Genomic DNA, 12,540 nt, shown 5'->3' on the forward strand with positions numbered 1-12,540 from the left:
CCGCTCCGGTCTTCTACGCCCCGCCGGCGTGGTGTATCCGGAAAGAGCGGTCGGCGCTCCCTGGCCGGACCGCAGCACCGAAGGGCCGCCTGGGGGAGCCGCTGTGTGCGGCACTCCGGATTTGGACCCGCCCCGCCACGTCCGCTGTCCCCTGCTCCGGAGGAAGCGGCGCAGCTCCTCAGGGGCGGGGAGAGAGACAGCGGGGAGGAAGGAGATGTGGCCGGGATGCTGTCTCGCGAGAGGCCACCCGGCAGAGCGCTTGCCGCCTCCTCCAGACTCCAGCCACAGCGGAGCGGAACCGCGTGGGCCGGAGAGTGTGAGGCTGCTCACCCGCTGGACCCCATCCTTTTCCAGCGCCGCCACGGCCCCTTGAAGTTATCCTCGGAGCTTGGCGCCCAAGGCTTCTTTGCTTTAAATATTCCCCCATCCCGTAGAGGAGATCACTGTGGGACTCTTGAGAAACCCAAACCCTTTACGCAGCTGGGCGTGGCGGTCCACGTTAGAATGCCTGCTGGAGGGAGCTGAGGAAGAAGGATGGAAAGTCGGAGCTCTCGGGGTTGGCTTTTAATGCCAGCTCTCAGGAGGCAGAGGCAGGAGAATCTCTGAGTTCAGGGCCTGCCTGGGCTACGTTGCGAGCTCCAACACAGCCAAGAGCTTTTGTTTTGGTTTGTTTTTGATTTTTCAAGAAAGGGTTTCTCTGTAGCTTTGGAGCCTGTCCTGGAACTAGCTCTTGTAGATCAGACTGGCCTCGAACTCACAGAGATCCGCCTGCCTTTGTCTCCCAAGTGCTGGGATTAAAGACATGCACCATCACCGCCTGGCCAGCCAAGGCTTTTAACAGGCCCCTCAGACCTTAGTAGCCCCCCACACCTTTCTTAGCACAGCTGACACCATAATTGAAGTACCATTCAGGCCTTGGAACCCAGCAGCACTTGGACAGCAACATCTGCCAGAGAGAGAGAGAACAAAATCCTAATTCATAGTTCTGGGAAAGTCTCCAATGTAGTAACCTTACTTTTTTGGCTTCTGTGGTTCTGCTTCTGGCTAACTGGTCTTTTTAAATGAAGTATGTCAACCCAGGATGTGTGTGTGTGTGTGTGTGTGTGTGTGTGTGTGTGTGTGATTAAAAACTCACCCTGAGAAAGGCTTGGGACTGCACCCAGGTCCCAAATGAAAACTTCTATTTGCTTGAACCCATGCATGTCCAATCGATCTTCTCTGGTGGATACCTCAGAACAAGACTATAGAGACCCTGTCTTCAAAAGCAAACATGGTTAGGGATGTAGCTCATTTGGTGAATGCTTTACTGCATATAAGAAACCCAGTTTCAGATCCCACCATCATAAAAAAAACAAACGTACTCAAAGAGTTGACAATCTAGCTTGTCCTGGTGGCAGAAAAACAGCTAGAAGTAGAAAGGAATTGCCTAATGATGAAAGGCTGAATTTAGTAGGTGTTATTCTTTTTTAAAAAAATGCTGCAAGATCCCAGCGGCAGTAGGCAGCAGAAATGTTGTAGGTCCCAAATGGTGGCGGCGGGCCATGTGGTGGCAGGCACCGGGCCCTGGGAGCAGCCAGTCCCAGGCAGAGACGGCTGCTGGTCCCAGAGCAGTGGTGGCAGGCCATGTGGCAGCAGGCAGTGGGCCCCAGGCAGAGACGGCTGCTGGTCCTCGAGCAATGGCTGGTCCCAGGCAGGGAGACACATGGCAGGCGGGCAGAAAACAGAAACATGGATAGACACGACATGCAGGGTGAGGTTGAATGTTTATTCAGGGGGTTATGGAGGAGGAAGGTTGAAGCGGGGGACAGAGAGAGAGAGAGAGAGAGAGAGAGAGAGGAGAAAGAGACAGAGAAGGGGGAAGCAGAGAAGTGGGGAGAGAGGCAGAAGTGAAGCTGCCTCTCCGAGAGGAAGATAGAAAAGAGAGGACAAGGGGGCTCAGTGGTTAAGAGCATTGCCTGCTCTTCCAAAGGTCCTGAGTTCAATTCCCAGCAACCACATGGTGGCTCACAACCATCTGTAAAGACGTCTGGCGCCCTCAACTGGCCTTCAGGCATACAGACAGAATATTGTATACATAATAAGTAAATAAATATTTAAAAAAAAAAAAAAGAAAAAGAAAAGAGAGGACAGCTCAGGCCGGAAGCTGAAGATCAGCCTGCCTCAGCGGATGGGGAGGGGAATGGGTGTGGCTTGTCTCTTAAAGGGACCAAAGCCATAACAGTAGGAAGAATAAATTTGTTTGAAACTAATAAAATGTATTTTATGTGCATCGGTGTTTTGCCTGCATGTATGTCTGGGTAAGGGTATCAGATCCATGGAAGAGAAGTTACAAACAGTTGTGAGTTGCCATTTGGGTGCTGGGAATTGAACCCTGAGACTCTGGAAGAACAAGTCAGGGCTCTTACCCCACAGAGCCATCTCTGTAGTTTTATCTCAGCTCCTTTCTAATTGTGACCAGTACAGTAGTAGATGTCTATCCACCCACCTCCTGTCTAGTGCTGAGGGACTCAAACCAACAGCTGAACCATGAATACAGATTTTAAGTATTCTAAGCAAATTGTGTTAATAGAAGATTAAATGTGTGTTAGAATAAGCTGGTGAAGGAAACGTCTAGAAAAGTTAATGATATAGGGGCCTTGGTGACAAGAATTTGGAAGGGTCAAAACAAATTAAGAAGAGTGGGAAGTTAGATTAGATTAGATGCGATTAAAGTTCTATAAAATAGTTCTAGGTGTGGGTGTGTACCTGAAGAACAGCACTAGGGCAACTGAGGCAAGAGGATAATAAATTCAAGACCAGCATGGGCTACATACTTTCAGTTCAGCCTCAGATATACAGCCAGACCCTAACTGACCATGTCACAAATAAATATAAATGGATTTTTTTTTTGAGACAGAACCTCTATGTAGCTCTTGGAACTCACTCAGTAGACCAGGCTGGCCTTGAAGTCCCAGAGATCCTCCTGCCTCTGCCTCCCAAATGCTGGGATTAAAAGGTATGCTGCCCACCCAGCTAAAAACCTTTTCTTTAAAAAAAAAAAAAAGGCCAGGCGGTGGTGATACTTGCCTTTAATCTCAGCACTCTGGAGGCAGATGCAGGCGGATCTCTGTGAGTTTGAGGCCAGCCTGGTCTACAAGAGCTAGTTCCAAGGTAGGCTCCAAAGCTACAGAGAAACCCTGTCTCAAAAAAACAAAAACAAAAAAACAAAAAAAAGTGGGCTTTGCCTAGGCATTCTAATTCTGAAAACATTACTAGATATGCAGCTAGATAAAATAGCAAAGTTTTTTGAATCATATGTGCATATAGATAAAATAGCAAAGATTTAAAAAATCATATCGGCAATGCCAAGACAGTGGTAGAACATATGCTTGGCATATAAAAGGCATGGAGTTGAATATATTGTGTCAAAAGAAGAAAAAAATCTGATAAAGTTTGTCAGCCAAACTAGGTGGCACATAGCTAGAAACCCACATCCTCGGAGAATAAGGCAGGAGGAGTCTAAGTTCAAAGTCAACCTGCTGAATTTAGCAAGATATGCTCTCAAATAAACAAACAGTATACCTAACAGTGTTGGCATAATAACCTAATTATACTAATAAGTATACCTAATGTGTCTACATAATGTTAAATAAAAACTCGACATAAGGGCTGGAGAGATGGCTCAGTGGTTAAGAGCATTGCCTGCTCTTCCAAAGGTCCTGAGTTCAATTCCCAGCAACCACATGGTGGCTCCCAACCATCTGTAATGAGGTCTGGTGCCCTCTTCTGGCCTGAAGGCATACATGTAGACAGACTATTATATACATAGTAAATAAATAAATATTTAAAAAAAAAACAAACCTCGACATATATGTGAAGAAAATGTTGAAATGCCAACACAGAGCCAGGACGTAGCTCAGTGGTAAAGCACTGCCCTTACAACGCCCTGCATTTGATCCCCAATATTGAAGAAAATGTCTTAAAAATGTCAACGGTCTCAGAGTAACATTTATGAATGACTAAACTTGCTTTTTTTTTTTTTACAGTGGACTTACATAGTAGAGAGAAAGATTTCTCCAAAATAGGAATAGAATGGCTGCTAAGCCTTCCACTTACACCCTCTGGTGGCTACACGGGTTGGATGTTCTGTTCTTCCCACCGCCATCTTTAGACTTGTAAAGTAATATCGCCCTGAATGGTAGAGCAGAAGTTTCTGTCCCGCCCAGTCCCACAATCATTCAGTCCCAACGAAACACACAGAGGATGTTATTAATTATAAACTGTTTGGCCTGTTAGCTCAAGCTTATTATTAACTAGTTCTTACAACTCAAATTAACTCATATATATATATATATATATATATATATATATATATACACACACACACACACACACACACACACATATATATATGTTTTGGTTTTTTGAGAAAAGGTTTCTCTGTAGCTTTGGAGCCTGCCCTGGAACTAGCTTTTGTAGACCAGGCTGGCCTCGAACTCACAGAGATCCACTTGCCTCTGCCTCCTGAATGCTGGGATTAAAGGCGTGCACCACCACTGCCCAGCTTAACCTATGATTCTTATCTATACTTAGCCACGTGGTTTGGTACCTTTCTCAATGCAGCATTCTCATCTTCCTTTCTCTGCATCTGGGTGGTGACTACAGACTGAGCCTTGCCTCTTCCCAGAATTCTCCTAGTCTGGTCACCCCACCTATACTTCCTGCCTGGGTACTGGCCAATCAGCATTTTATTGGTTTCCCAATATGAGTGACAAATCTTTACAGGGTACAAGAGCATTATCCCACAGTATTTCCCTTTTGTCTTATCAAAACAAGAACTCTGAATCTAATCTCCTTTGTTTAGCTTTTTTCCTGACCATTATCCATAAAAAGTTTTAACCAACACTCTAAATAAAGTCGGGCATCCATGATCTACTTTTTGAGAATTTGGGTGTTTTCTTCTAACTGCTTCCTGCTGTTTGTTGGGCAAAGTATTTTTAGGGGTCACAGAAACCTTTCAGGGGAAGTCTTGTTCCATCAAACCACATTAGCCTGGAAGGAATCCAGTCTGTGAGCTCCTATGAGCCCAGGCTAGTTGTTTCTGTGGGTTTCCTTACGATGTTCTTGACCTCTCTGGCTCCCTCCTGGGATATTTTGTATTAGTTGCATTGCATCTTTCATTTTCGTATAAATCTGTGTACAGTGTATGTATGTACATGTTCATGGGTGTGCACATGTATAGGAGTACACATGCACGTGTGTGTGAACCTAGATGTGGAGCCAGAGATCCATGTCAAGTGTACTCTATCAGTCTCCAGCTTTTTGTGGGTGGACTGTTTTTGAGACAGTCTCTCACTATGCATCACTGGTTGACCTGGGACTTGCTAACTAGGCCTGCTTCTGTGTCCTAAGTGGAGCTGATGTCCCACCCGACCATACCCATTTGTTTTTTTGAGGCAGGGTGTTGGCTGTCCTGGAGCTCACTGTTCATCAGGCTGACCTTGAATTACAGAACCTCTTCAAGTTCAAGGATCTGCACAACATCCACTTAGAAGTGCTGTGTCTAGGGAAAATTGAAAGTGGTCTCAATGCAGTAAACTCACAAGTTTTTCAACTCGTATCCCAGTATAGTAAACATGACTGAAGTTATCAGAACAGTGTGGATGAGAAACCAATCAGAAAGCTCTTAACAAACTTAAAATACTGGGCTCATTTACTTAGTATAAGAGAAGACACAATCTCTGTACTTCCATAGTTTTTCTTATTGTTTTTGGAGATAGGGTTTCTGTGTGTACTCTTTCTTGGTCGTCCTGGAACTCATTCTGTAGATCACGTTATCCTCAAACTATCAAAGAGATTCACCTGTTTCTACCTCCTCAGTGTTAGGATTAAAGGCACACCTGACTGATAACGATTACAGGTAGGAAAAGTACTAACATCAATAAATATCTGTAATATTTTGAGATGATTACTTATGGCCAACAGATAGGACCAAGATGAATCTTCTATAACCACAGACAAGGGATAGGAAATTTGAGATTTTGCAAAAGGTCTAAGTTCACTTCCTATATTCTGTGAGGCAATTATGCATGGCTGTCACTGTGGGGCTTTTTTGGTTTTGTTGTTTTTCAGACAGCATCTCTTTGTAGCTTTAAAGCCTGTTCTGGAACTCGCTCTACCAGGCTGGCCTTGAGCTCTCATAGATCCAGAGATCTGCCTGTCTTGTCTCTTCCTCCCAAGTGTTGGGATTAAAAGCATGTGCCACCATTTCTCGGCATCACGTCTTTTAAACTTCCATAGATTTACAGGCTGGAGAGATGACTAAGTAAGGGCACCTGCCACCATGCCTGCTAATCGGAGTTCAACTCCTGGGACCTATATGGTGGGAGAAGAGACTGACTCCTGAAAGCTCACACACAATATATAATAAAACAAATTTAAAAATGGATTCATAGGAATTTGAAGCAAAGCATGAGTCATGTAACTTCATGTTACACTGGACATTTCACTCACTTAGTTCTTGCAGGAAGCTGAAAATACTGGGTTCAACAGAGTACTTAAAGTTTTCAAACTACAAAAAAAAAAAACAAAAAAAAAAACAAACAAGTGAAGCAGTTGGCTTATTCTTAGGTCCTTTTTAATGAACTTCTGAACAAGTAATGCTGAATACATGTTCCTAAATATGTCTCTTACTCTCACTTTTTTTTTTTAACTAAGTTAATCAACGGAAGTTATTTAGTATTTGGTATTCCAGAATCCAGGGGATAGTCCTGTTACCATCTACTTTAGATGGCAACTTTTTCATTTTAAAAGGTACAGAGCAACAATATGATTACTTGAGGGCAGGTAAGTTGAGCTCCTAAGAAAAGCCAGTTTGGAAGAACAGTGTAGCCACAAGTGTGTCCTGAAAAACTCTAATTACAAAGTAAACAGGTGGACAAATTCATTCAGGACCAAACGGAAAACCAGAAACAGCACAGGGTTCCCGTGCCAGTCATGTACAGGTAAACACAGAAGACAAGCATCATTGGTTGAAAACAACTCGAGATCTACAACACTCTCAAAATTACCTCACTTCCTTACTCCTAAATGAGAAAAGTTTGTCCTCAGAGAGGCCAGACATCTTTACATGACAATGAGATTTCCAACACGTAGAGAAATACAGGTTCTTGAACTAGAAATCAAGGCCTCACTTACAGGCCAATTAAATGTCTCAGCAGGTAGATGTGCCATGCAGCCAGGTCACCTGAGTTTGATCCCTGAAATGTAAGGAAGGTGAGATTCCTATGCAAGTTGTCCTCACATAAGTGTGTACCCCCCACCCATCTTTTTAAGCCTTCATAGCTAGGCGTGATGGTACACGTGTTTAATCCCAGCACTCAGGTTTGAGGCAAACAAGGGTACATAGTGAGATACTGTCCCAAAAAATGTAAGACAGACCTTGGAATGGTTTTGCTACACTGCTAGTAACATCCTTACATTTGGTACAAGCAGCCTTGACACAAGGGCTACAGTCTGGTTTAGGTACATAGAACACTGAGGTTACAGCATCAGTAAATCCTAATTTATATTGTACCAAACTTTTCTTCTGGCTACCATCCCAAAATGATGCCTCAGCGCCAAGTGCATGAACTAACAAACTGGAGACTTTCAGACTCTTTCCTTTTATAGGTTTTCCCTATGCTTTATCTTTCCAGACTGGTCCTCAACTCCATCTCCCAAGTGCTGGGGTTATAGGTATGCACTCTGCTTGTTTTAGTAGTATACCATGAGTATGTGGTACTCATTTTGCTATACAAACTAGAGTATACATAAAAGATATTCTTTGTTAAACACAGCACTCTCCAGAATCTCCTACACACTTTACTTTCCATTTCCATCTCATAGCTGTAGAAGGGAAAAGTGAAACTTGATAAATAACCTCTTCCAAAAATTTTTATTGCTGTAAATTGTAGTTTCCAACGAGCAAAAACTGAAACCATTTCTGCTTCCTGTGGTGCAACAGCTATTTCATAGGGTTTGTGTCTTAGATTTGACAATCTTTCAGTTAAAAAAAATCAGGAGCGGCCGGGCGGTGGTGGCGCACGCCTTTAATCCCAGCACTCGGGAGGCAGAGGCAGGCGGATCTCTGTGAGTTCGAGACCAGCCTGGTCTACAGAGCTAGTTCTAGGACAGGCTCCAAAACCACAGAGAAACCCTGTCTCGAAAAAACCAAAAAAAAAAAAAAAAAAAAAAAAAAAATCAGGAGCATGAGGCAGAAAAGACTCCATCAGAAATGTTGCTCTGGAACTCTTAGTATCATGATCTTCAGAATTCAAGGACAGTATTATTTAAAACAAACGCCCACCATGTTTAATACTCTAGTCTTTAAGCTTTCCCCAAATGTATGCTATGCATGGCAACAGAAATAGTCTCACCAGTTGTCCAGAAGGGATGTCTGAATTTGTTACAACCCACCTGACTCTATACCATGGCTCTGAGCTCTTCACAGTCACAGCTCTCATTTCATTGCTCTGAGAGCAGGAGAGTATGCAGTACAATCATGGTGAAAAAAAACAGGGCCTAAGAAGACCCAGAAAGCTTTCCAGTGACATCGGCACTACTTTTAGTCATGCTATTAGAGATCATTTTATTGTTGTGCATAATAAATACAGAAAAAATAGTGAAAATGACTCAACTATCTAATTAAAGCTAAGTAAACTAAGCTAGTCAGAGTTTAGCTTTTCAATGAGAAATGACAATAGTGAATATAAAGAAAAACAAAAAGATCTTTACTTTCCTATATTAATACAGGCCGAGGGAACCCCTTATTAAAAGGGTTGATAACACCAGTTCTTAGCAATAAACATAAGGCACTTGTTTAGATTACAACATCACACTGCATTTCCAACTTGTTTATCTAACCCTGTTTTCCCCCACAGTATCACTGGAAATTAACTGAATATGGATGGGGTAAATGGGAAATCATCCAGTTGATATACTCAGAGAGTACAGTACAATGTTTTAGGCGAACCCAGTCAAGGTCCTTTGACACCAGACAATGTATACACTATAAAGTAAACCTGAAGGAAAATAAAAGATTTATTCAATAGTTTCAGTAAAATTGGGCTGGAATACAATATACATGATAGGAATTTAGCTCCTCTCCGGTGGCATCTGCATTAGAGTTCTGAATACTTTTGAGTATTCCTCCTAAGACAATCTACATCGTTTGAACATTGTCAAGACAAATAGACGGATTTCATTGTGATATACAGTAGAGTTTAAACAAAACCACACATACACGCCTACTATATGGCTGGTGCCTCCTCCAACACTGAACTAGTGCAGAGGTAGCACTAGTGTTTATTCCAAACAGTAAGAGCCTCAGTTGCCACTCATAGGAGAAGTATTTTTAAAGTTTACATTTTTTTTTTTTTTGCCATCTGTTAAGATGTTCCTGAGACAGGGCCTGTTAAAGCAAAGCACTCGAGTTCAGACTGTAATTATCTTTGCGTCAATAACCTGTTAGACTGGGATGTGGAATGCAGATCATGTACTATGAAACAAAAGGATCTGATCTTCTGAAAATTCCCTTTAGCGTATGAACTATCTATAACTAAAATACTACAAAAGTTTGATTTTATATACACTTAATTTTACTTAAACTTAATTGCTCAGACCTTGCAAACATAAAGAGAATACTGAGCCTGAGGCTAGTTCTCAGTGTACAGGTTTGACGTATTTAAGGCTCGTTTTCCCAATCAAAATAGTCGTGTTTCGTTTTCTTTTCAGATTATGAATTACATTCATAGGACCTGCCACAATCCTAGCCCTCAGTGAAATCTGAACAAAGGAGCAGCATTCTACTTCATTCCGGAACTTCCCTGACACCATCATTTAACCCACTCTAAAAAGCTCCCCTCCGTACTAGCCTTACAATGAATTTCATTGCCTCTGGCTTGCAACCTCTGTTTCCACCTGTGTATTTCACAGAAGCCCAACTCGGATTAGTGGAAATATTCACACAACAAATTTTCAAAACAATTTATTGCATCATATTTGGTACCTTATGTTTGACAACAAAAAAGAAATTACATTTGTAACTGCAGGAAAAAGAAGCTGGTCTGTTATTGAAAAAAAAATCTTGGGCCCTTTAAAAATTACAAAGTCTTGGGCTTGCCTGAAACAACTGAGCAAGAAATATATTCTTAGAAATGAAGGGCTTCAAGTATTACAAACCTGTGACACTGTGGAAAAGTTCCAGAGGTATCTAAACTGCAGCACTTTTTTCTGCATATCGTGAACAAGGCCTGCTGAGGTTTTTAGCTATTAGTCTCTTGATCAGTCATAGAATGGTAGTCGGGAGTTCTGCTCTTTAACTTCAAGCCATGGTAGATTTTCTTGTTTTTCACTCTCGGGTGAAAAATTCATGCTTGCTAATTAGTTGGTGCCACATCACAGTGCATTTGGTTCTTGCATTACAGTTTTAACAAGTTTGGCCAAAAACAATGCTAAAGGTCTGCATTGTTATTTTAGTTCTTCAAGTTTTAGTTAAAATTGAGATTGTTCCAACTGGTTCCTTCGGTTAAAAACTGTGGTACAAGAACACCAAACTGATCATGTACAGCAAATTTTGGAAACACAACACGCGTACTGAACACCTTCTAGGTTTCATATAATCTGCTTGGTAGCTATGTGTCCCAGTCTCTACAACCAACTGTTGTAGATGGCTCTGTACATAGTGATTCACATTGCATACTTCCTATGGTCAAGAATCAACCCCATAACAAAATCAGTCAGATGCTAAAGCCCCAACAACTCTTTGTGCTCAGTGAAAGAATCCAGTGCTAAACAGCATTTATGCTGTCTGAGATATAGTAAAATCTCACAAGACAAATTCAAAGTAATATTTCTGCCACACACCTGCTATGTTAGCTGTAATAGCCTCCAGATTTTATATAAATTAGTTTAAAAATATGGGCAGGGAAGGTAGGAGTAGGATGTGGAATTTTTTTAAACCCCTCAATTTTAGCAGCTTTTAATTTTTAAGAAACTGAACCTATATCCTGTAATGTTAGATATTTTATATATAGTTTTCAGCAGGATAAAAAACGTAAAAGACTATTTGAAGGCAAGAACATTTACTCCTCTCATTTTGTGTAAGTTAGAGCAATGCAGCAGGTGCGTGACAAAAATATTATACACTAGATATGGTCCAAAGTCATTCCATTTGCTTGTTTAATGATGTTCAAATTTCATTGGCCAGTTCTTCAGTTTCTGCAGAGCTATCTCCATTAACTGTGATCTTCACATCCTCTTCGTATCCAGGGGGCATGAAAGCCAAAGCATAAGGGAAAAGCTTATGACAACTTGCTCTATAAGCTTCAGCAGCTTCTCTACAGTCTCCTAGGCTACCATCACACAAGGCTTCCAACACCTCCATGCAAGTCTAAAGAAAAGAAAAGGTCATGTTAGAAGTCGGCACAAAACAGGTTTTAGCATGAGACACTTCAACCATTTCCAAAATAAGAATAAAATGCTTATTTAAGCAAAACAAAAGCATTTCCTCCTGCTTATATATCCCACTAGGATGGTCTTCAAGGCCTAAATCAACCATTTCTTTAGAAATGGAGGGTTTATACCCAAATTAAAGAGACGAATGTATGTACATTTGATTAAATACATGATATTAAAAAGTACTTTTTTTTTTGGTCTGGTTTTCTTTTTTGGGAGGAGGGGTGTTAGAGAAAGGGTTTATCTATATAACCCTGGTTGTCCTGGAACTCACTCTTTAGACTAAGCTAGCCTCGAACTCAGACAACCCTAGCTTCCCATGTTCTGGGATTAAAGGCATGTGCCATCAGCCACCCAGCTAAAGTAGTGTTCTTTAAAGGGGTACCCTGTGCAAGTACACAGCCTTATGAAACGACATTACCACAGACTAGCTTGGCCCTATGTATAAATGTGTTAAACTTACAACGTCAATGCCAACTTCCACATCTAGGAAATTTTCTTTCCTTCTTTTGGGGAAGCAATGAGCCAGCAAAATCAAATACTGGCCCGGTCATGGTGGCCCATGGTTAATCCCAACACTTGTGTGGCAGAAGCAGGTAGACCTTTGTGAGTTCAAAGTCAGTTTGGTCTACGTTACATAGTGAGTTCTAGTCCAGCCAAGGCTACTCTCAACAAACTACAAAATCAAACCCTGCTATTAAACTCTAAATTCAAATTAAGGAATCTTGAGGCTGGAGAGATGGCTCAGTAGTTAAGAGCACCTGTTGCTTTTGCTGAGGCCTCAGGAATGATTCTCACCATCAACATGGTAGTTCACAACTATCATCTAACTTGAGTTCTAGGAGATTCAACACCCTCTTCTGACCTCCAAGAATACAAAGAATGCATATGGTGCATATCTTCACATACAGGCAAAACACTCCTAAGAACAGTCCATATTGCATAGAGAAACTCTGCCTCAACTACCTCCACAAAAAAAAAAAAAAATTAAAAAAAGCAATCTTAAAGAACATCCAAGAATTAAGCAGAAAAATGTTCAGTACAAAGTGATTAGAAACACATATT

The 12,540-nt window shown here is 41.7% G+C and overlaps 1 protein-coding gene across 1 annotated transcript in view; it reads right to left on the reverse strand.

Moving 5' to 3' along the window:
• Nucleotides 1-8,729: 8,729 nt before the first annotated feature.
• Naa15 (N-alpha-acetyltransferase 15, NatA auxiliary subunit) overlaps nt 8,730-12,540 on the reverse strand; it is a 70,289-nt gene continuing 66,478 nt past the window's right edge. Inside the window, exon 20 of the mRNA XM_041659053.1 lies at nt 8,730-11,410. Coding sequence (XP_041514987.1) covers nt 11,210-11,410 — 201 coding nt within the window. The 3' untranslated portion in view covers nt 8,730-11,209. The remainder of the gene's footprint in view (nt 11,411-12,540) is intronic.

The sequence above is a fragment of the Microtus oregoni genome, unplaced genomic scaffold, assembly GCF_018167655.1.
Source record: "Microtus oregoni isolate MIOR12 unplaced genomic scaffold, Mior012 000010F_ref0000083, whole genome shotgun sequence".
NCBI lineage: Eukaryota > Metazoa > Chordata > Mammalia > Rodentia > Cricetidae > Microtus > Microtus oregoni.